Genomic DNA, 24,702 nt, shown 5'->3' with positions numbered 1-24,702 from the left:
AGATGAGTCTTCCTGACTCCAGGCCACGTACTCTATCCACTATGCCCCTTGCCTCCTTTTAGGGAAAGCTAATCTGTGGTGCACAAGGGCAGCTAGGTGGCACAGTAGATAGAGTACTGAGCCTGGAATCAGGAAGATATGAGTTCAGATCTGGCCTCAGACACTTACTAGCTGTGTAACTTTGGGCAAGTCATTTAACCCTGTTGGCCTCAGTTTCCTCATCTGTAAAATGGGCTGGAAAAGGACATGGCAAACCACTCCAGTATCTTTGCCAAGAAAACCCCAAATGGGGGTCACAATGAGTTGGATAGAACTAAAAAGCAACAATAAATAACAACAACAATGCATGGTGAAGGAGAAGGGGAGGGACCTGGACCTTCTCCATGTTGTGAGTAGAGAGAAAGATGGAAAGTCCTATCACACCACCTCAGCAGACAGGAAAGAAATGGTGAAGTGGTGGTTCACACATGACAGCTCACAAAGCCTTACTCTGCTACACATGAAAATGTCAATGTTGGCAACTAAAAAGAAACCAGTTAAGTGTGGATATAATTAATGCCAAAAGATATGCAGGTCCCTGCAGGGTACCCAACCCGCTGGATTAACTCATCAGCACACAACTACCTGGTGGGAAGAGGCATTGTGGGAAGGGCACTGAATTTAGAACCAGATCAATCTAGGGCTGCTGCTTACTATCTGTAGGAAATTAAACAAGTTGCTTAATTTCTCCAGGCTTCAGCTTCCTCATGTGAAAATGGAGGGGTTAACTAGATCATCTCTAAATCTATGAACTGCACCTCCTGACCAGCAACCAAAAAGTAAAGATGAGTTCTCCAGCATGTTCTTCTCAGGAATGTTATGAATCCTTTACAAATGGAAAGACTGAACTGCAGGAAACAGACTCAGAGAAGATTCAGCTGTATTTCTACATAAGATCACTGATGAACAATGAAATAATCTGTGGACATATATCAGAGATAGAAGATAGGAAGCTACTTATTCAAGATCAGATTTCTTTTGCTGTCCCAAATTTTAATACCCGCCCATATGGTGGATATAATGTACCCATATAAAAGAACAAAGGGCCACTATTCAAAATGGTGCATTAAAAATAGACCAGTTCATCACTCTTGACCTTGCTGGTTTGATAACTGGATAAAGCCAATGGCTTGTTTTCATGAGAGAGACTTGAATACTCATGTATGTACAATTTCCTCTTCAGCAACATGAAACTTAATGAAGGAGTTTGTTCAGCAACCGCTTGAGTTCTAAATTGCATTCTTAAAGATTCAAAACTTCCTGTTTTCTTTCTCTTCAAGCCCTGTCTCTAGCTCCTCTTCCATCTGGTGTGTTTCAGCTGTCACTCAGCTTAGCAGCTGAACCTCCCCTGAGCATCATCCTTGCAAGCTCACTGGGAAGAGAGCAGAAGTGGTTAGCTTTGAGACCCCCTCCCTCTGTTCTTCCTCTCTCCTCCTCCCACCCAAGATCCTCTTGGTGGGAAGGAATACAGAGAAACATAGGATCGAAGATTTAGAGTAGAAAAGAACCTTAAGTCATTTAGCACAACCCCCCTCACCTTACAGATGAGGAAACTGAGGCTTATAGAGTTGATGTGATTTCCCCCAGATCACAGAAATAGTAAATTGCAGAGCCAAAATTTCAGTCCAGGTGCCCTGCCTCCAAACCCAGCTTTCTTGGATTTCTGAGTCTGTCTAGTTACAGGGTCATAAATAACCCCAGTGGCTTTGGGCTTGGAGTGGTGACAGAAACCAGAAGTGAAGAGGGGGGATGTGTTACAGGGGTGGGGTGGGGGACTGGTATAGATGCTCCCTCTTCGACACATCTGGGAAGATGAAAGCAACTCCATAGAGCTGTGTAATCCTGGGCCAGAGGTTACTGGAGTGTAAGGCTGTTTATGTGTGTATGTTCATTGTTCATGTGTTTGTGGAGGGGAGGGGGCCAGTGTCCTTGGAACAAGGAAGGTCTATATCTGTGGAGGGAGGCACCTCCTCACCTGGAGTTCCAGTCTGCATTGTTATGAATGGGGGGAACAATTCAATAAGTCAGATTCCCCGACCCTACCCATATGGTTCAAAGAAGCTCACTTTCTCAGGCTTGAGAGGGGTGGGGAAGATTTCTATTCTAGGATTGTAGAGGGCTGTCAGCAAATGGGTATGTCCCAAGGGGTTAGGTGGTGGGGTTAGATTGTCCAAAGCTTATCTGGCAAGGCCCTGGATTGTACTACGTATGTCTGGACTGCCAGATTCTCCCCTCTTACCCACTTACCCACTCTTCCCTGCCCCTCCCTTTCCCAAACAAGTAGACTCTGGGTCCAGTAAAAGTGAGTAGTATTTTGGGGGTAGGGAGGGGAAGAAGGAATTGCACATACAGTCTCTGTCCAGCATTAGAGGGTTCCAGATGTTAGAGGCTCCTCTCCTCACAAAATCATTTCAGTATGTGCATTTGGCATCCAGGAAATGGGTTCTCTTGAGATTTGAGGAAAAAAATTTGACAGCAGCCCTCCAGCTGCCTCCTCCCCTTTTCCACAAGCTTCACTTCCCCAAATGGTTCTCCTCTTCCTTTGTCTAAAGACCTCTCTGCTTCCCACACTGTTCCCATCACCTATGGGGTCTCTGGGTAGAGGGCCCTGGGGGATCCTGGAGGACAGTGGTTTTGGAGAGATTAGGAAGGCAGGAAGAAACTTCCCAAGGACTTCTCCAGGTGCTTCTGATCCCCCATTTAAATTTCCCCTCTTCACATGGTCTCCTAGGGATGAAAGGTCTGACTCCTGTTAACCCCAGAAGTTTCCTTTGTTCTCAACATTCTTGACCTCATATATCCCAAGCAGAAATTAGGAGGCTGTAGATGGTGGAAAGAAAGGCATCTTTGCCTGTTTTTCAAGGAATGCCCTTATCATCTGTCCAATAGAAAACTTCAGATCTGAAGCTGTTACTGATGACTAGAAGTTGAAGCTGAGTGACAGAGATAGCAAGATAAAGACTCAGACACAGGGTAAGATATACAGACTGGCTGTATCCCAAAGAGATCATAAAAAATGGAAAAGGACTCACATGTACAAAAATATTTATAGCAGCTCTTTTTTGTGGTGGTAAAGAATTGGAAATTGAGGGGATGCCCACCAACTGGGCAATGGCTGAACAAGTTGTAGTGAACGAATGTGATGGAATGCCATTGTCCCATAAGAAGCTATGAGCAGGCAGTATTCAGAAAAACCTGGAAAGACTCACATGAACTGAAGTGAGCAGAACCAAGAGAACATTGTACACAGTAACAGCAACATTATTCAATGACCAACTTTGACAGACTTAGCTCTTCTCAGCAATGCAATGATCTAAGACAATTCTAAAAGATGCCTGATGGAAAATGCCATTCACATGCTGAGAAAGAACTATGGAGTCTGAATGCAGATTGAAGCATACTATTTTCTCTCTCTCACTCTCCTTTTTTTTTTCCCTTTCTCGTGGCTTTTCTTTTTTGTTCTGATTCTTCTTTCACAACATGACTAATGTGGAAATTTGTTTAATACGATTGTATATCTATAATCTGTATCAGATTGCATGCCGTCTTGGGGAGGGGGGAGAGGAAGGAAGGGGGGAAATTAGAACTCAAAATCTTATAAAAGTGAATGTTGAAAACTATAAATGAATTTTTAAAAAGATATACAGACTGATACTGAGTCCAAAACCGAGAAAAAGACCCAAAGGATAGAAACAGGCAGAGATAGACAGAGATTGAAGCAGAAACTGAGAGACAGAGACAAGAACAGGTAAAGAGACTGAAGAAGAGAGAGAGAAAAGAGATAGATCGAAGCTTAGGGACAAACACCCAGCTCCTACGCCCCGAAGTCCGTTCTGTGCCCCGCTGCTACTACTGTCCCTTCCCCCTTCCCACAGGTCTCTATGGGCAGTTTGCTTTCCCACCTAGGACACAGTTCCAAAGGCTGAGATGGGGAGTCACCGCGTCCTGACCCGTAAGTCTCTCCGGCAAGGAGAGGAAGGAGGGAGAGAAAGAGAAGAAGGAGGGCAAGATCTTTATTCCAGGGGCCTTCGGGTACACCCTCGCAGTTTTAAGCCTGAGTAGACTTCGTCCGCTTCCGAAGTGAGCTAGAAGCCTAAGGGTCAGCGCTAGAGTCTGGGCAGATGGCATCGGAGCGGATGGGGGGCGGGGTGGATGAAGAGGACCATCAAGATTCTGGGACCCTTTAAAAGGGTTTTGTTATGTATGTGGCTCTGGAGACCAGGATCCTGAGTGTGAATGTGAGTACCACTCCACCCTCTCCTTTCCAGCGGCAGAGACCAGGAACAGAATGACCAGGAGGAGGGAGTTGATAAAGGACTGTGTTCAGTGGTTGTGCAGGCTAGATGTGTGTCCTACCCGTCGGGATACCTTTCTCCCAGTTCCAATTATACCCGGACCCTCTAGGAGCTGAGCAGCTCGGAATTCATTAATGGGAAAATCAAACGGCCTTTCAGGACCGGTTCCTAAGACCGCCTTTCCATCCTCCCTCCTCTGCTCCGAAGAAGGAGGACACCCCGAGTCAGACCCTCCCTGCCTCTCCAACATGCCATCCATCAAAGAAAGTAACCAAGGTGGGGATGGGGGAGGCAAGTATTAACGAGAATTTGTGTAAGAGAGAAAGGAGAAGAAAGAGAGGGGAAAGACGGTGAGCTCCTGGAAGGTAGAGGCTCTCTTTTGCCATTCTTTGTATCCCTGCGCATAGCACAGTGCCTGGAACTTAGTAAGCGCTTGATAAATGTTTATTGACTGGATGACTGACTGAAATGAAGAAGGGCAAAGGAGGAGACAGGAGAAAGAGTGGGAGCAATGAAAGAGAAGGGGAGACAGGGAGAGAGAACAGATGGGGAAGGATGGAAGAGAGAATAGGAGAGGGGAGGGGGAGGAAGAGGAAGAAGGGAGAAGAACGGGGGAGAGGTAGAAAATCGAGGAGAGAAAGGGAAGAATGGAAGAGAGAATAAGTGAGGGGAGGGAGAGGAAGAGGAGGAAGAAGAACTGGGGAGGAGGTAGAAAATCGAGGAAAGGAAAGGAAGGATTCCAGGAAGGGTGGGGAGGGGAGGGAAGAACAGAGGAGGGGGAGGAGCCTGACTACCGGGTCCAGCTCTCCTGGCTATCTGGCCCAGGCTCGGTGTTCCTCTATAAAAACCCTGGGACAGAAACATGACTGCAGGACAGACCGCGGCTCATTGTTGGCTGGACACGTGGCCAAGCCGACAGACAGACAAACGGACCGACAGCTGAGTAGCAGAAGATGATCTCGTTTCTAATGCTGCTGGCCCTCACTTTGGCCCAGCCAGTGGCCCCAGGTGATTTAACCCTTCCCCCAGTCTGGGGCCCCATCCTCCATTTCGGATCTATTCCGAGGACAGAACCCCTTGCCCCGTCAGCTGGGTAGGTGGGTAAGAAGAATCCACTGGCTCGGGAGCACAGAAGAGGTGGGGATGAAGGGAGACACCAAAGAGAGATAGAAAATAGAGAGATACTGAGAGACAGAAGACAGACATAGACAGTCAGATAAAAGAGAGAGAAACAGAAAGCAACAGGTGTAAATAGAGAAAAAGAGAAAGAGAAAAACTTCAGGAGACGAGATAGTCATATGCAGTGAAAATTGAGACAGAAAACAACATACGGATAGGGACAGAAAAGAAAAATACTAGAGAGAATATATTGGAGGAGAGAGGAACTGAAAGAGATACAGAGAAAATGGGAAATGGATATAAAGAGACAAAGACACTAGAACAGATAAAGAGAAATAGACGTAGACAGAAATGACAGACAAAAAGAAATAACAAAGACAGAAAAAACAAAGTTTGAGACAGGGAAGAGACAGACAGACAGAGACGGAGACGGAGAGAGACAGAGATTAAAAGAAAAGATGTAGACAGAAACAAAGTTGGAGGCAGAGAAAAAGACAGAAGAGATAGCGGGATGGAGACAGAGGCAAAAAAATGAGAGACAGTGGGAAAATCAGGCAGAAATAGAGGCTGACAGAGACAAAGACAGACAGACAGTGACTGACAGAGACAGAGAGATAAAGACCGAGATACAGAGAAAACAGTGAGCCCAGAACCGCTGAGAGAAAACAGAGTCAGAGGAGTGGGCAAGTTTCTTGAGTCTCGGGCATCCAGCCACCGTGCCTTTGTTGCTCTCCCTGTCCGTGCTGGTTACCCCTGCAACCCCGCTTCTCCCAGGGTCTGCCGATACCGGCAGAGTTCGCGTTGAGTCTCGGTGCCGCTACACCTCTAGGTGCGTCAGGGTCTCTAGGATACGAGGTTGATCTGTGACCAGGTGGGAGATGGGTCTCGTGGAGGGAGAGGGTGGACCCTCCACGGTTGGTTTGCGGGTTCCCCTGGCAATGTGGCCCTCCCGGTACTGACCTGGAGTTCTCCTGTCGGGGGGAGGGGTGTCTCCTGAAGGACAGCTGAGCTCCGCTCCCTGCTGTGCCAGCCGGCTAACTTCTCTGGGAGGGGAGTGAGGAGAGGGGGTGGGGAGGTACGGTCCCAGGAATTCAGAGGTCCTGGCTCAGCCGGTCTTTCCAGCCGGGGTGATTTTCGTTTAAAGATTAATAGCGAGGCAAGGTTCTTAATTATCAGGTTGAGGGGAAGGGTGTTAATATTTGATGAGAAGCCAGTATCCACACAGCTGGGGGGCCCGGAAGGGGGATTATCGCGTGCCCGGAGTCGGCCCCTGTCCGACCCCATCTCCCCAACTCTTTCCTCACCGCACACGTTTTTCCTGAAGGGAAAACTTTAGTCAAATAGGTCTCACTCCCTCTTTCAGCTTCAGGTAGCCCTTACCTTCTTCAACTCCCCCCTCCCCAGTAGTCTTTCCGGGAAAGTTGAGGTTCCCAGGCAGCAATATATAGTGGAAAGAACACCAGAATTTGAGACCGAACTGCGTGTGCCTCTGACAATGACTAGTTCTATGACCTTGGACAAGTCACTTAACCTCTCTGAACCTCAGTGACTTCATTTGTAAGAAGGGAATCAAAGTACTGGAACTTTTTACTTGAATATGATTTGGGAGCTTTATTACTGGGGACTCTGGTCAAGGTTTTCCTTTAAACCTTTCAATAAGCCTTTCCCACTCCTGTAGTTTGCCATCTCTCTCTTCTGGGAAATGGAATGGAGATTGAGGATGGGGGTTTTTCTCCTGGTTGTTAAGTGGTTAGATGCTAGTGGTATCACTAAACTAGCGCCTCCTCTCACCTCCCTCATTCTTCCTTTCTATCTGTGTTCCGGGAAGAGCCAGAGGATGTGTGGGCCTGGGGAAGCCTATGTGGGTGGTGGGGCATAGGACAAGGGTGGAGAGAGAATTAGAACTGAGAGGGACAGGACTTCTGAGGGAAGCTGGGATTGGGTTAGGCATCAACCAGCCATCTAGCCTCTTTCTGCCCTTTCTTTCTTGTGGGTTGGGGCAATGAAGAAAATTCATCTACACAAGGACTGTAGGATGCCCTCTTTTCTCTTTTTCCCCATCCTTTCCCTCAACCCCACAATACACACATCCCCACATACTCACTCACATACTCATACACAAGATAGAATTTTTGCCCACATCTCAGAAAACCCTGGGTTAGATTCTTACAATCCAAACCCTTCTCCCTCCCTCCCAAACATCTGGTCTCTTTCCTCTCAACAACTCACCAACAAGGCTACCATTTTCCACTACCTCCAGAGCTTCAGGGTTCAGGTTGGATATCTGCGTAGCTGTTTTTGGTGTTACCCCCTTTTCATTCACACTTCTCCTTCAAAAGTCTCATGGCCCTTTGGAGAGGTAATCAGGGGCCTTTCTCCCAATAAACTCAATTTGTTGAGGGAAGAAGCTGAAGCCTGGAGAGAGGTCAAATTGTTCCCCTCCCAGTGTTGGTTTAGATGGGGAAAGAGAAGAATGGGGCTCATATTCTATTCCATGTCCAGACCTCTGTCCAAGAGAAGCTGAGACTTTGCTCAGAAACATGGGCTTTGCTGACCTGGAGTTCTGGAACCCTGGGGGAGGAATGGAGGTGGGGAGGAGTTGATGGGCAAGGTCCACAGGGGCACTTCTTTAGTCTGCTGTCAATCAGCATTCGGGACATGCTGTGTGAGCTGAATGGGACACAGAGCTCTGCAGTAGGGTTGGAATGAAGAGAGGGTACAAATACCTCCATACTTCTGACTCCATCCCTTCTTGGGACAGATGTGCAAAGACCTGGGGACAAGGAATAGAATGTTAGCAACCCTCTCTCTAACTGGGCTTGAATGTTTCTCATGGGATGGCAGTAGGGGTGGATTTTGGCAAGGTTGGGTTTCAGAGAAAATGTCAGAAAGATTAAGCTGGTGCCTCTTGAAGCCTAAGGTGCTGTTGTCCTTCTTCTGAGACTCAGATTTGTCTGCTGTTCCGAACTACTAGTACCTTAACTGTTCCCTCTCATTCTCCACACCCCCCCTTCACTCCACACCCCACACCCAAGGTCCTGGCCTCTTTCAACACTATTGTTTCCCTGGCTCACTTCCTTTTGAGATGAGTAGGTAAAAGCATACAGCAGTTCAAAAGTCAGTATGATTAAGAACAGAGCAGAGGTCATGGCTAGAGACCAGGAGAGCAAATTCCTAGTGAGGGCACTTCTCCCAGAGATGGGAAGTGATGTGTAGCTCCCCACTCTTCCCTAGCCATGACCAGTCTGGCTGCCTTGGAAAAGGAGGGCTGAGACCCCCACTTTCTTGCTTTTCTTTTTTTTTCCTATTTATTGTTTTATTGACTCCCTTATCTCTATACCACAATAGTTTCCCAATATGTTCCACAACCACTACTGAATAATCTCTTGTAATAAGGAAAAATGGTTAAGCAAAAAAGGTGAAGAATTTGGAATTAGGGACCCTGGGTTTGAATCTTGTCTCTGCCACTTTATTACTTTGGGCCTCAGTTTCCTTACCTCTAAGATGAAGGGATTGGATCTTCTAGGATGCCTTCCAATTCTAAATCTTAATCTATGATTCTATGATTCTATGTTCAACTGACAGCAGGCAGAGGAGCAAACATCTGTTTGCAGGATACATGTGGAAAAGTTTTCCCAGCTGTTTCCTTTCCCAAAGTAGACTATTGGAATATGTGCTATTGGGGGAGGGGGTGAAGGTAGGAAAAAGAGCTTGCCATCTGTACATCTGTTGGGTCCCAGACCCAGGTGTCAAAGAAGGGGAGAAAGACCCCCAGGGCAGGAGAAGAGCTGTAGCATCAGAAGTGTGCTACATGTGCATTAAGGAACCCCAAAGAGTCTCTGAGTCATAGCTTCCTCCCAGAATGTATTACCCTCAAGGGATGACAGAACACATGGCCAAGCCCTGTGCCTTTTCCAGGCATGGAGTTGAGGAGAAGCCCCCAAAGATTTGAACCCCATTAGTTTCCTGGGAAGAGGCTCAGTCAGATTTGGGTAGAACAACCCTCCTTACTGTCACCTCTACAACCACCATGACCTGGGTGAGGCTGAGACTTCCAGGCTACACCACTGTTCAAACCTCTCCCTTCCCTGGCTAAGCCAGGAATATACTGGTGTCCAAGTAGTCTGGTCCCTCATGTACCGTCACCATGAGTCAAGACTCTTCCTCGTTGGCACTCTTTCTGATACCTTGGAAGGATTCATTGTTCTTAGGGGTCCAGAGGACCTTCTCTGTCCCATGCATTCCCCATTCTCCATTCCTTCTGGTTTCCAGAAGAAATGGTCCTTCTGACTTTGCAATAGAGACACCAACCCAGACTCAAGGTCATGCTGCATGAAATCATCTTCCCATGACCTTGACACATGAGTATCTAACACCCTCTTCCCAGCCCTTACTGAGGCAGAGAGAGACATGAACCTGGAAAAAGGTCAGGCCCAGGCCCTTCAAAAAGAGGTAGAGGATAGTTTTTTAACAGAAGTCCCTACTTTCTGGACCAGCCCAATTTTCTCCCCACTCCCAATGATTCATATGTATGTAGGTCTGTCAGAGAAGGCCGACCACAGGTCCATAGACACAGAGCTGGGAGGGCTCAGAGAATGAAGCAGCCGCCCTGGGGAGGATAAGAGGTGAGAGTTGACTTGGCACCATAGAGAGGAGAGCTTGGCCAAGAATTTACTTTTATAATACAATGGGAGGAGGTGTGAGGAGGGGAGGAGGGAGCAGCTCGAGGGACTTGTGTTAGCTTTCCAACATGTCAAATAAACTCCAAGGCTGAGCCAGCAAATCTGATTGTTAAGGAAAGGGGGAGGCCCCCGCAAAGTTAAACCTCCTTAGCAGAGCAAGCCTACTGGCAAAAAAGAAAGACAGAATTAAATGTCCTAGGACACTTGGCTGGTGGATGGGGGTGGGGTGGGAGGCTCACATCATCTGAAGGTCTTTAATATGTAGCAAATATATATATTTAGGATGGATTGGGAGATAGGGAGAGATAATAGGACTTGAACTAGAATCTGTTTTATTTCTCTTCCCTCTGGTCCATAGAGGTCTGTCCATGCAGCTCTGCATATATCCATCAGTGCACTGAAGCAAGAAAGTTCTCAGGAGACTGGGAATCTCTGTTTCTACCCCTACAACATTTTACCCCAACCTGCATTCTTCCCAGAGTCAGGCAATGCATCCATCCTCCTCCTAGCTGATCAAACTCTATCCTAATCTCAGAGGGAAAGGGCAGCCCCTTATCTTCTTTACCACTCCCACTTCAATTCCACACATATTAAATAATTAACATTACTGTCAATACAAAGATAACTTATGATGCAAATTCTACTCTCCAGGGGTTTACAACCAAAGGGGGGAAGAAGGGGTTCAGAAAAAGCACATTGTAGTAGGAGGTGCTACCTGAGTTGGACCTCGCAGAAAGAGAAGTTTCCATGGTGAGGGTTAGGGGGAGGAAAGCAGGGAGGAGGAGATACATTTCAAGAATAGGGGATGATGAGATGATGTGAGTGAGCAAAAAGCACAGAATTGGAGAGGACAGGAATAGAACCGCGGTGGAGGATAATCTACTTTCTCTGGATGTAAAGTATGTGAAAAGTACAAGATAGGAATGGAAGGTAAAGAATCTCAGGACCAAGAATCTCAGGACTGAAAGTGTATGTTTTGTTGTGTAAATGATAAGAGGAAACCAAAGAGTAGAAAATTTTTGTGATCAGGACAGTCGACAAAGAAGATGACTCAGGGAGCTGGACGAAAGGTGAATTTGAAAACAGGGAGTCAAAAAGACCAAGTAGGAGGCTATTACAATAGTCTGGGAAAGAAGAGTTGAGGGGCTGGACTATGGCTATAGGAGTGGGAATTAAAGGGTAGAGATATTATACAGGTGAAATTGACAGCTGACTGGATGTGAAAGAGGGGCAGGGCTATAAGAGAAGAGGAAGGAGGAGAAATCCCTCTGAGGTTGCTAGCCTGATGGTGATTCTATCAGCAGAAAATAAAGAAAGTGATAAGTTTCATTCTGGATAAAATGAGTTTGAGATTTCAGTAGGAATCTAGTTGGAAATGCCCAGGATGGTAATTGGAGCTATGGAATGGAGTCCTAAGGAGACAGAATTTGGGGTGACATTTGCATAGAGTTTATAGATAATTGAAGTTGTGAGAATGATTGCCATCACAAAGGGAGACGGTACAGTGAGAAAGGAGGAAAGTCAAGGACAGAGCTTTGGTGGACATTCACACTTAAGGAATGAGAGGAAGATGAAGAGCCAGCAAAGGATTTAAAGGAGCAGCAGTTAGAGATGTAGAAGAGCCACGAGAGTTCGGTATCATAGAAGACTTCCCATTCTCCCCACATCCACTCCACCCCACCTGTACCCATTCACTCCCTTTAACTGACACTGTGTCCTCTTTCTCTTTTCCAGATGACTGGTGCTATCAATCCCAAAGCCAGATAATAACATGTAAAGGTAAGTTGGGGACTTCAGAATCCATCCCTTCAATGATCCAACATGGCTAGCTGGGGTCAGAGCAACTGAGAAAGTCATTTCACCCCTGTCTGCCTCAATTTTCTCTTCTGTAAAATGAAGGCGTTCATAGTAACACCTATGTCCCAGAGCTGTTGTGAGAACCAGATGAGATAATATTTGTGAAGTACTTTGCAAATCTTCAAGTGTTATAGAAATGCTAGCTACCGTATTCTGAAAAGTGTCACTTCTTGAATCTTTGGATGGGTGATGCACTTTGTAGGTCACCTCTGGCCAATATCTAATAATCCCTGGCTCCTTTCCCCCATCCCTCTCAGTATACTCCTTCTACAACCACTCGGGGTTCTCAGAGAATGAAGGCTTTTCTGAATCAGTCAAATAATGCCTAGCCTTTCTCTCTTACAAGAGGTAAAGCTACTAAAATAAAAACAAAGCAAGTGCAAGATAGCAAACATACTCAGTGATAAACTATAAAAATCAAGCAGAAAGCAGTTTGAGGATTTTCCATTGTTTCAAACAGAGAATTAATTGAGAGCTGACTGTATTCCACTGAGGACTTTTCCTCCCTCCCTTCTTCACCCCCCCCCCGATTATGGTGTCAGGAACATAGCTAGGGCCAGGCCTAGGGAGAGGTGGAGGGGTGGGGGTAGAGGGAAGTCAAGCAGAATCATAGATTCATAGGATGTCAAATCTGTAAAGTATTTTTGGGATCTTCTAGTCCCATCTTTTAGAAAAAATAAAATGTATTGATATCTTGTTTTTAAATCACTTTCATTTCTGAATATATCAGCACCTGCTTAGTGAAACATCCCTTATAACAAAGACTGCCCCCAAAAGAAAGAAAAATAGTTTAGTAAAATCAACAAACATATCCATCAAGTCTGACCATGTATCCTGTATTCTACATCTGTAGTCCCCCACCTATGCAAAGAGCAGAGAGAGGTACATTTTCTTAATTCTTCTCCATGGCTAAGCTTCTTGGTCATATAATTACGCAAATGCCTCATTTTACAGAACAACCTGGATCCCTCTCCAGTCCCAAAACACAGACCCCTCAAGCCCTCAGAGATCCCTGTTCTAAAATCTGAAGAGGGTTAAGATGATAGAGTAGAATGTAATTAATACTGTCATTCATGGAAGGGATGTAATGAGAATAATGCACCCCACTTCTCCAAGTACTCAGCCAGCACTTAGTGTAGTCTAGTACACTGGTGGTAGAATCAGGAGCCTGAGTCCTCATCCCAGTTTGGTTATCCTCTAGCTGTGTGGAGGACCAATAACTTTCCCTCTCCGGACTTTCTTTTTCTCCTCTGTGAAATGAGGGATTTGAATTAGATGATTTCTATGATGCTTTGCTCTCATTGTTTCTTCTCACTCAGTAGCCCAGCAGGTCCAGGTCCAGCCAATTCTATTTTACAGGAGAAGCGGTAGGCAGGAGTCTTGGGAAACTAATCTAACAGGAAAATAACATCCCCTCAAGTATCTATGTAGCAGCTATTACAGGCTTAGCTTTACATTAATCAATGATCAATCAGTAAACATATGTTAAATATTAGTTAGGTGCCAGGAACTCTACTTAATGCTGGGGATGCAAAAAGGAAAAAATTGAACAGTTCCCTGATCTCAAGGAGCTTACATTCCAGTCAGGAGACAATGTGTATGTATATAGGGTTTTCCAAAAGTCTTAGTGCAATGTTAATCTTATAGCTTGTAGATTCACTTAGACTTCTGGGATACCATATATAAATAAATACAAGGTAGTTTAAGAAGGGAGGGTACCAGAAGCTGGGGGTATCTGGAAACACTTGTGTAGAAAGTGGTACTAGAGCTATGTCTGGAAGGAAATATGGAATTCTATGAGAGAAGGATGAGAAAGAAGTGCATTTGGGGCATGGAGGCGAGCCAGTGAAAAGCCACAGCACTGGCCCCTGGAAGTGATAGGATCACACAAGATACATCCGTCACTAAGGAATCTTCCCCTACCCGAAACCCCTCTGCTGTAACTGAGATCTGACACCAGTCTTCCTTCCCCACCCTTCCTTCTCTCCTTTCTAATCCTTCAGGTCCAGACAACTGGCCTGGATATTGCCAAGACAATAAACAATCCCCAGTTGACATCGACACTGACAAAATCGTGCTAAATGTTTCGCTGGTCCCTTTCCAGTTCACCAACTATGACAAGAGGGAGTTACGGAAGCTTGAAAACAATGGGCATTCAGGTTAGTCTTTTCTCAGTGTTACAGGGAAGGGCTAGAGGAATAGCATTACTCTTTTGTCCCTTCCAACAAGGTCAGCATCTCTTGGTACCTGGGAACTATCTGGAAAGGGAGGGAGAAAAAAAGAAATTGGTAGTTTCCACTGTATCCTTTTCTACTCTTCTCCTTACTACTCTGTTCTCCCCTATCTTATTCTGTTCCATTTCAACTTGCTCAAGTCCACATCACCACATTGTATCCCTTCTTATTACACCCTACTCCATCTTTCTTAATTCCACACCATCTCACTCTGCTCCATTTCTCCTCCATCCAATTTCATTCCATTCCATCTGATTTCATTCCATCATGTTCTTTTCTCTCTTATTCCACTTCACTATAGTCCATCTTCCTCTACTCCCCTCCACTCCCCTCCACTCCTCTCCACTCCATCTTTCTCCACTCCACTCTGTCTTACTCTATTCCATTTGTCTCTATCCTGTTGCATTCCATTTTATCTTACTCCATTCTACAATATTCTCCTCTACTCTATTTCACCTTTGTTTATTCCACTCCTTTCCACTCTACTCCATCTTTCTCCAGTTTATTCCATCTCACTCCACTCCATTATTATTTGCTCTGTTCCCACTTGGCTTACATTCAGAGGGTGAATGCTCTCCATGTTCTGGCAGCTCCTGTTTGTAAAGCGTTTTACAAGTGGGTAGGAAAAAGTGAGTGACAATCTGCTCTTAGCTTTTGCTGAGTTCAGATGTAGGATGAGCCGGGAAGGTTCTATCTCATCAGTGTTATTAAAGTGAGTTTTTCATGCTGAATCTGGGAAATGAGAAATATGTATTCTTCAGGTGAAGGGGAAAAAATACAAGGAAGGATTCTGGTCAGGGACAGAGAATTTGGTCAGGATGATGACTCTAAGGTGGGAGATGAAACACCTAGAGTAGACCACAGATCTTCACCCTCTTCTTTCACCTACTCTTGTCCCACCAAGTGGAAGTAGAGCTTAATGACTCAATCAAGATCTCTGGAGGTGGCTTGCCGACAACTTACAAGGCAATCGCATTTCATCTGCACTGGTCGGACACTTTGGACGAGGGCTCTGAACACACTATCAATGGGCAGTCCTATGCCATGGAGGTGAGGGGTTCATGCTTCCAAGGTTTGGAGAGCCAAAATCCCATTCCTTTGTTTGTTCCCTTCCCAACCTGGAGTAGGGCCGGGCCTGGGGTCTCTGGGATTTGCTTAGATCATAGAATGATAAAACATAAAGCTGGAAGTGATCTTAGAGGGCTATCCCCTTTCTTTTATATATATATATGTATATATATATATATATATATACATATGAAAAAATTGAGACAGAGAGCAGAAATGACTTGCCCAGAGTCACATGGTTAATTAGTAGCAGAGCAAGGATTAGGACCTAGATATCAAAGATATGCTCCTGCCCCTACTTCCTTTCCAATCTTCTCTTTGGAGCCATAATGAAAATCCTCTCACCCCACTCCATACATGTTTCTGTGGTCCCCCTCATCTTCTTGCATTGACTGCCCTATACCTCCTTACTCATGGCACAGTGGAAAGAATGCTAGATTTGGGGTAAAAGGAGCTGGGTTCAAATCCTACCTATGTGACCTTGGGCAAGTCATTTCATTTCTCTAGGCTTCCTCAGTTTCCTCATTTCTAAAATGAGGATGAGCATCATCCCAGGATGACATTGGGCCTCTTCAAAAATGAAGTATGAACAACAACAAAATGAGGAAATTGGACTGGATGGTCTCTGCTGTCCCTTCTGGCTCTAAATCTGTGATCTTATTATTTCATAATTTATTTCATTTCTCTGGCCTTCCCATTTCCTTATCAGTTTCCTCTAAATCCCTGATCCTATTGTCCTCAGCCCAGAACTGAGACATCACTAAGGCCTGAGGAAAGGGCTCTGGGGGAGACCTAGGACATAGGAGGAGCTCATTCTAAACCCTTTCTCTGTTGTTTTTGCCCCAGCTGCACATTGTTCACATCAAGGACAAGTATAAAAATATGTCAGAAGCACTCGCTGGAAATGGCAATGATGAAATCGCTGTGCTGGGATTCCTGATAAAGGTTAGAACTTACTATCCATTTTCTGTCCTTTTCCCATCCTTACCCACCTGTCAGAGTCTGCCTTTCCCTTTTCCTACTCTCCTCCTCCAACCATTAGAAGACTAGGAATTGCAGCAATGGAGGAAAAGGAGAAAGGTTTTCTGTCTTTTCCTCCCTCAGACCCTCTCCTTCAGTCTATGTCTTTCTCTTTTTTTGGGGGGGCAGTTGGAGTTAAGTGACCTGCCCAGGGTCACACAGCTAGTAAGTGTCAAGTGTTTGGTCTGAGGCTAAATTTGAACTCAGGTCTTTCTGACTCCAGAGCCAGTGTTCTATCCACTGTACCACCTAGCTGCCCCACCTCAGTCTCTCTTGATCTCTCACTCAGTCCCCCTTTAGGTGTGTTTGTCTCTCTCCTCTCCATGTCCTACAGGCATGAGAAGAAGGGTCAAGCCTAAGACAGAGGACAGGGAGACCTTCCTCCTGCTAATAAATCAGAACACTATGCTGCATCTCGTTCACTCATCAAACAAGGGGTGCCCTGAGACTAAAAGGGGTGCCTAGGAAACTGAACACAAAGATTCCTCCCATCCTTCCCTTTAACATCCCCCCCATCCAAGGTTCACTTCTAGCCCGTCTGAACAAGATGATTCTCTTTCCAGGCTTCGTATACAAATAATACCGGATTCACCAATCTGGTGGACAGCCTGAGTAAAGTCCAATACCAGAGTGAGTCATCACAAGCACCTACTATGCCCTAGCTAGGGACCTGGGTGGAAAGAGGATTGATGGTGGGAGGAACCTGGGGGAGGATAAGTGTGCGTGTGCACATGTGTGAGTGGTGGTAGGGAGGAGAGGATAGAAGTGAAAGAATAAGATGGGAGAAGCCAAGGAATAGGACCCTGAAGTTTGAGCCATCCTGTCCTTATCTAAGTTGCTAAAAAATGGTTGGTCAAGGGAGCTTTGGGGAATAACGGTTCTGATAATCTGTGATTAAGGTAAAAGGTTAAGGTTGTGGGTCTGTATTGGAAATCAGAGGCTCAGACATTGGGAGCTAGGGCTCCTCTATCTGTAGTCATCAAGAGTTTGACTGTGATAGAGGAGAATTGCCCTTAGGAAAAGATGTGATGGGCAAGACTAAAAGAATAATCCTGGGGACTAGAAGGAAAAGGTCGCAGGGGAATGTTTGTGTGTGTGTGTGGTTTGGATAATTCTGAGGGAAGCAGAGACTCTTCTCCCAAACCTCATGCTAACAGGTCCTTTGGTCTTTTGTCTCCCTTAGACCAAGATACCACCCTAAAAGAATTCAGCCTTTTTGACCTCATACCACAGATTGATAAGTTGAAAAATTACTACCGATACTGGGGCTCCCTCACTACTCCTAATTGCAATGAGAAGGTCATCTGGACTGTGTTTCATGAGCCTATCATACTCCATGTAAATCAGGTAATAATTTGGGGATCTTCAGGCTTAGACTAGGTCTCCAAGGGGACTGTGGGGCTAAATGAGAGACTCAAGGCAAGGTAGGAATGGAATCAACATGCTGGTCAAGTGATTAGCTTTTATTGTATACCTGCTCTATGTCCAGCCATGTGTTATGTGCTTTAAGGATACACAAGGACATATTATAGTCCTTGCCTTCAAAGAACTTGCAGTCTGGTTAGGAAAACCAAACTGCAACATGTAGAAGTCAGAGAACTCAAACAGTCCATAGGATTTAGAGCTGGGAAGGTCCTTAGCAAGCTGTGAGTATAAGCCACAGGTTTATAGCTGACGGTGCTTGGCCTCTCTACTAGGTTCAGTTTGAGTGTCTGTCATCTGAGGGCTAATCTAGTTCAGAGAGGCTCAGCATGCATGGAAGGCTGGCCACCAAACTGTCATTGTAGGGCCTTTCTAGTCAGGCTAACAATCTCTAACCAGTCCCCAGCAAGAGAAGCAGTGACGTGACCCTGCACCTTGACTCTCCTGCCATACCTCCCCTCTTCCAACCATGCTCAAAAGCTGAGTTATGTCCACACAGTCTCAACTGAGTCATGTCTGGGATGCTTTGTAGTCGCTATCGTCTATGAAGACAATGGAAATTATTCATAGGAAGAGTGGGGGGGAGTAGAGGAGAGAGGGTTGAATTCCATCTGAGTGGGGAAAGCTGAAGGAACAGGGAAAAGGTAACCCAACCCAGGCTGAGCATCACTTTTACTTTCATCTCTCCCACCCATCTTAATCAGGGAAGAGTGAAAGAGGTCATCAAGAAATGGATACAAAGACCTCAGCCAAAGAGATTGGGGCTCTAAAGTTTGAAGAGGGATCAATCAGCAAGCATTTATGAAACGCCAACCCTGAGCCAGGCACTCTCACAGGCTATAGAAATACAAATACAAAAAAAGCAATAGTCTCTTCCCTCAAGGACCTTGCGTTCTGTTGGGTGAAGGAGAATACACGTGTGCATATATACACATATATACCAAACAAGTAGATAAATACAAGATAACCTGGGGCAGGCACTTGAACTTGGGGAGCAGGTAAGAAGGGCTTTTCATAGAAGGGGGTGCTTGAGCTGGGCTTCAAAGGAAGCTAGGGAACCTAAGTGGCTATTGGAAGGATAGTAAAGTCACCAGAATTCCTGGTCCCTTATAGATCTTGGAATTCTCCAAAAAGCTGTACTATAACCTGGAAACTGACCAACAGATATCCATGGTAGACAACAGCCGGAAAACACAGCAACTAGGGGACCGCCAGGTCTTTACCTCTGGGCCGGCATACCATTGCTCCATGCCTGGCCCACGCTTCTGGCCATTCTGCTGACCTACCTTCTGGCTGTCTTCCTCTGCTGAGAGGCCTGGACTTGGGACCTTCTCATCCTTGGACATTTGACCTGCTGGACTCTGGGTTTTCATAAATATACTGTATAGGTGTATATATTTTTTAGATAAACATTTCCTCAGCACCGTACTGCTGACCTTGACTGCCACTATTCACTGTGACAGGTATGTCTTATTTTAATAACGCTTCCCATTGTCTAACTCAGAGCTGCCCCAGCCCTTGCTTTGTTGGAGTGGATGAACTTCAGGTAGAGTTTTCTACACCCCAGGCCACCATATCTATTGGATTTCCCCTCCTCCTGCTCCCAAGCCCTATTGTGAACAACTAAAGTTTATTTTTGATGGCCTGGCTCTCACCTGCCCTGTCAGCCTATCATTGTCCTGACTCCACCCTGTGCTGCCTTGTCCAGCACGCCCAATTCTAAGCTGGGTGACAATCTAACTGAAGTGTTAGCTGATAAGATATCTCTTGCTAGGGATAGCTCTACTTTATCAAGATCCTTGTGACACCATAAAAAACATCAAGCCCTAAAGAAGGTGATAGAAAAAAATTAGACAATTTCACTAGCAAGGGAATCTCCATCATCTAACTCAATGAAACATCTAGCTAACCAATTTCAATTGATCAAACAATGAGCATTTACTCAGTCCCTTAACTACCCTGTACCAGGCTGGTGATACAAAACCAAACTTGATTATGGGACACATTGCCAGTCAGAAGACCACCTCCAAATACAGAGGATGTCATGGGGACAATGCCACTCCCACAATGGTGACCCCCTCACCTTTGATGACTCTGGGATGTTAGAGTTGGAATGGACCCTAGAAATTGTAGTCCAACCCCATCATTTTATAGGGGAAGAAATTGAAGTCCTCACGAAAATTAACTTACGCAAGGTCACATAAATGGTTAGAGGCAGAGTCTGGACCACAACTCAGGTCTCCTGACTTCCAGCAGCAATGCAATTCCTTCTTCCTATACCATCATGAAAGGAGCCAGGGAGGGAAGAGAAAGGGAATGCAGAGAGAGGAGAGGAACAACAGCTTACTCAGAATAGCTAACCATCAATTTAAGTTTTGTGAAACACTTTCTTTGAGAATCACAACAAACTTGCAAGGTGGGTATTGTCATTGTCATCCCCATTTTACAAATGAGGAAATTGAGGCTTTAAGGTTAGGTGACTGGTCCAGGGTCACACAAGTAATCAGTGCCTGAGGCTGGCTTTGAACTCAGATCAGTCTGATTTTAACTCCAGTATCTTAACCACTATATGCCACCTAGCTTCCTCTCAACAACACAATCAGAATTTTTGTGGATAATAGGGAATTGTCCCCCAAAATGCCCCTGAAGGGAGCATGTGAGTTATTGTTTTTTCTCTTTCCCCAGACTAGATGATGTCTGTTCTTTCCTTTTCTTTCAGTGGGAAGAAAGACTCATGGGGTGAAGAGTAGGGGTGGTGAAGAGGCTTGGAATGGAGAGCCATAGGATATAAGTCAACGGGCCAGACAGATAAAGAGAAAGAGGTGATCCCAGGGAAGCAAAAAGGCTAGAGAGTGAAGGGAAGAAGAAGATGGAAAATAAAAGAGATAGAAACTGCCCTTCCTAAACTTGCCTGGATTTCCTCAGGTCACAGGTACACCTTCTTCTCTTCAGTTTTTCACTTCCTGTTTCAGCTTTCCAACCCCCTCCATACCTGGGACAGCCCTGGGAGAGCCCCTGAGGGAGCATGGGAAGGAGAGGGCTCTTATTTGGAGCCCAGGCCAAGGGAGCCTGTCTGCTCGCCCCCGGGGTGGGGGTGGGGATGGGGGTCAGAGCGGGAGTGAGATGTGAGGATTTGGGCTACACATCCTGCAGCTGAAATCCTTAGTTCTGGGGACTACAGCTGAAGAAAGAACTTAGCAACCTTGGTGGGTCCTAGGTGACCCCAACAGGGAGGAACAGGACTGGAGATGGAGTCATTTAAGAAACAGTGGTAAGAATTGTGGACCTTTAGCCAAAAGAAGAGAAGATATGGGTGAAAGAGGGAGAAGGGTCTTCAAATATCTGAAGGATTGTTTCAGACATGTAAACAGAATTGGTCTGCTTGATTCTGAAGGGTCGTGGAGTGAGGGGAGACAGGGACAAGGAGGCAGGTTTTGGTTTAGCATAAAGAAATTTCTAACAATTATGGTAATAACAACGACAGCTAAGATTTCTATAGTGCATGCTATATGCCAGGCACTTTGCTAAGTAAGCCATTTACCATTATTATCTCGTTTGATCCTCACAACAACCTTCAGAAGTAGATGCTATTATTATTCCCATTTTACAGATGAGGAAACTGAGGCACACAGGGGTTAAGGGACTTTGCCTAGGGTCACACAGCTAGCAAGTATCTGAGGTCACATTTGAATTCAAGTCTTCCTGACTCCAGGCCTGGCACTGTAACTGCTGCACTGGATTTTAAGTTATGGGGGTCTGGGTTTGATCCCAGTTCTGCCTTTTATTAGTCGTGTAACTTCGGGTAAGTCACTTAGTCAATAAGCGTTTATTAACAGTTTAGTACGTGCCAGGCACTGTGCTACATGAGGAACAAGCACAGCCCTTGCCCTCAAGGAGCTCACATTCTAAATGGGGAGATAACATGGAAACAACTGTGTCCATATAAAATATATACAAAGTCCATGAAAAGTAATCTCAGAAGGAAGGCTCCTCATCTGTGAAATGAGAGGGTTGAACCAGATGATCTCTAAGGCTCTAAATGTCTGACTCTGTGACAAATTTTTTTTCTTTTTTTAAAATTCTGTTTTTATTCTGAACCTGACAACAAATAAAACATGCATTTGCATATACATAATACAGAAGCAGAGGACTGTATGTGAAACTGCAAGTCTCTATTCCACAGAGCTTGCTTTCAAAAATAAAAAGTATATTGTAAGAGAAACCTGTGTAGCTTTCAAAGCTGTGCTATTTGTCTGGTCTCCCCTCTAGCCTTCCTTCCATCTTTTTTTCTTCGTTTTTTGAAAAAGAAGTGCCTCAATGGCCCTTTTTTTCTTTTCATTTATTTTTCTTTCTGTTCTTCTCTTTCTCCTTTTTTTCTTTTTGCTACCCTATCCCAATCCTCATCCCCACCCCCACCCCCAATCTCTTTTCACTCCCACATTGAAAAAAGAAAGAAAAACAAACAGGCTTCCCTTCCAAAAGGTAGTAAGCTCTAAGTCAATGGCCACTTTGAAGCAGATTGGATGATGACCTTTCAGGAATGTGGAGAAGATTTCTGCATTTGATGGGAGCATACCAATTGTCTGGTATACTATTTTACAGCTTGAGTTTGTGTGGTCTTGCAAACATTTGTGAGATCCTGAAGGGTTCCCCACCATCCCCCTGGGGAGCTGATAGCAAGAAGAATTTGAGGTAGGTGATCTTTAGGGACTCTTTTAGCAGGGGCAGAGGCTGTTTGGCGTCTTCCCAAATGCCTTGGTTTCTCTGGTTCAGCCAGAAGGGAGCCCCAGCAGGAACTCGAAAGCAATAAATAGTTTCTTTCCTCGCTGACCTTACCACCATCTATACTTGGCGTGACTACCAATAAATAGTCATGGGAACAGCTCACTACCTCCACACCCTGCCCCCCTTCTTCACACATCCACAATCTCTAGTCACCCACTGACCACGTGTGCTGAGCTCCCAGTGACCAGCCTGGTTTCCATAACAGCGGCAGTAGTGAGGGAGAGCCTGGAGGCTTGAACATTTGACTTCCATTCTCCCTTGAGCTTAGGTTCCAGCCTATGAGGGATAGGGGGATGGTTATAGTTGGGGGGTGTGTGTGTGTGTGTGTGTGTGTGTGTGTGTGTGCATGTTGGAAGTGGTGGTGACAGCTAGGACAACACCAGGGGCCTAGAGATCCTCAGGGTTGGGCCCCTGGGAAGTCAGTTTTTTCCCTTTTGAGGATAAATGGATCCTCTTCCTCCCATTCCCCAATGGAATGCATTAGCTCTAGGCTGGAATTGTGGTGGGAAGACTTGAATTCGAATTCTGACCCTGTCACTTAGTAACTATATGATCTTGGGCAAGTCACAAGCTCCTTGGGCCTCAGTTTCCTCCTCTATAAAATAAAAGAGTTGTATTGGATGACCACTAGGGTTCCTTCCAGTGATCCTCTGATTTCAGAGCCACAAAGTGGGTGAATCCTATTTTCCTCCTTTACCCTGGATCAGGCCTCTTTCAACAAAACAATTCAGGTGCTCAAGACGCTCAGAAATCTTGGGAGAGAGCATCCTTAGCACCGCTGACTTCAATATGAACTCAGTTAATATAGTAAGTACAGTCCCAGTGAGAAGAAGAGATCAAGATACCAACACAATGTCTCTGGGAAGCAGTTTTGACCAAGAGATCCTTACCCCTCCCCCAAGCCAGACCCCCACCCCCCCACCAGGCCCCTGGTCACCTCCAGGGAGTCACCCTTCGATAATAACTTGCAGAATCAGCCCTGAGTTCCCCATCACAGCTTCGTGTGGGGCCGGGACAGTCCAGGGGCTGGAATGAGCACAGCTTTTCCAGTGACAGGGAACAAACCAGCCAGGCTCTATTATGGTGCACATGAGAAAATCAAGGAGGGAGGTGGCGGGGGGAAGGGAGGCGTGTTGGGCCAGGGAAGCAATAACTGATGCCAGCTCACTCACTGACTCTCACCCAAGGTCATTGAAGGAGAGGCCAGGAGAGGGGGAGGGGATCCAGGGGGTCCTATCTCCCAGCGCAGGGGTTCTCAGGAGTGGTCTGGCCTTGCTAGCTCTACTTCCAGTGGGGAATTCCAGCTGTCAGAAGCAAGAGACAAATGTCCTCCCCCGGGGGGTCCTGGAATGACTACCCCAGCTGGTGTGTGGCTCTTTCAGCCTTTTGTTCCCAGTTAGACCAAGTGGAAGAGAATCTTTTTCATTTTGAAAAATACCTTCTTTCCCATCGAAGAGATTAAGCCCCCTAAGTCTCCCCACCTAGGAAAGAAATTACACACATCCCCTGGCAGTGCTGACTGTTCTAGCGCCTCCCAGTTCTCCTCAGAAAGGATCAACCACTTGGTGCCTCAGTCCTGACCTTCTTCCTCCCAGTAAGGATGTGTCCATGTGTGGGGCTAACTTTCTCCATGTGCCAAGCCCTGAGTCCTGGAGACGACGGCAAGCCAAATAGTGATGCCCTGGCCTGCTACCTAGGGCTTGTCATTTCATTTTGCTCATTTGTACGTTCCACGGAGTTTAAATAGAAATAGTCAATGTTACTGCTCTTTTGTGTTTGATGAACCATGGCATGGGGGGAAAATAATTGATTTTTGTAATTGAATAAAAGTTTTGGGATATAAGCTTATTTTCTGTAGACCTACAAAAAGCATGTTTGGAAAAGCTACAGTAGTCAGTCAATTCAACTTAAGTGTCTACTATGTGCCAGGCACTGGGCTACAGTTTGATGGGGATATTATTGTATATCTCTTTCTGCTCATCCACTGTTGTGATTATCATCATGCTTTATTCTCCACTTTGTTCTGTTTGTTATTAAGCATCAACATAATAATAACAAAAACACATATAGTTTTAAGGTTTACAAAGCACATAAATACCTCATTTCACAACCACCTTATAAAATAGGTGCTCTTATTATCATCTCCATTTTAAAATATATTTTTGTTTTGTTAAATATTTC

At 45.5% G+C, this 24,702-nt stretch overlaps 1 protein-coding gene and 1 long non-coding RNA gene across 2 annotated transcripts; one reads left to right on the top strand and one right to left on the bottom strand.

Moving 5' to 3' along the window:
• Positions 1 to 902: 902 nt before the first annotated feature.
• On the bottom strand, positions 903 to 7,983 carry LOC144457765 (uncharacterized). The gene is made up of 3 exons (XR_013487247.1): positions 7,683 to 7,983; positions 6,414 to 6,771; positions 903 to 1,411 (listed from the first exon to the last, which is right to left on the bottom strand). It is a non-coding gene; the product is annotated as an uncharacterized LOC144457765 (long non-coding RNA).
• Positions 5,141 to 24,364, top strand: CA4 (carbonic anhydrase 4). The gene is given in 9 exon segments (XM_020991434.2): positions 5,141 to 5,342; positions 11,870 to 11,914; positions 13,996 to 14,151; positions 15,131 to 15,276; positions 16,141 to 16,239; positions 16,878 to 16,944; positions 17,498 to 17,661; positions 18,850 to 18,988; positions 18,991 to 24,364. Coding segments are annotated over 9 exon segments (927 nt in total). The 5' UTR covers positions 5,141 to 5,287; the 3' UTR covers positions 19,047 to 24,364.
• Positions 24,365 to 24,702: the final 338 nt, after the last annotated feature.

The sequence above is a fragment of the Phascolarctos cinereus genome, unplaced genomic scaffold, assembly GCF_003287225.1.
Source record: "Phascolarctos cinereus isolate Bilbo 61053 unplaced genomic scaffold, phaCin_HiC Scaffold_5;HRSCAF=322, whole genome shotgun sequence".
In the NCBI taxonomy this organism is placed as follows: Eukaryota; Metazoa; Chordata; class Mammalia; order Diprotodontia; family Phascolarctidae; genus Phascolarctos; species Phascolarctos cinereus.
This window is presented reverse-complemented; position numbering and strand designations above follow the sequence as displayed.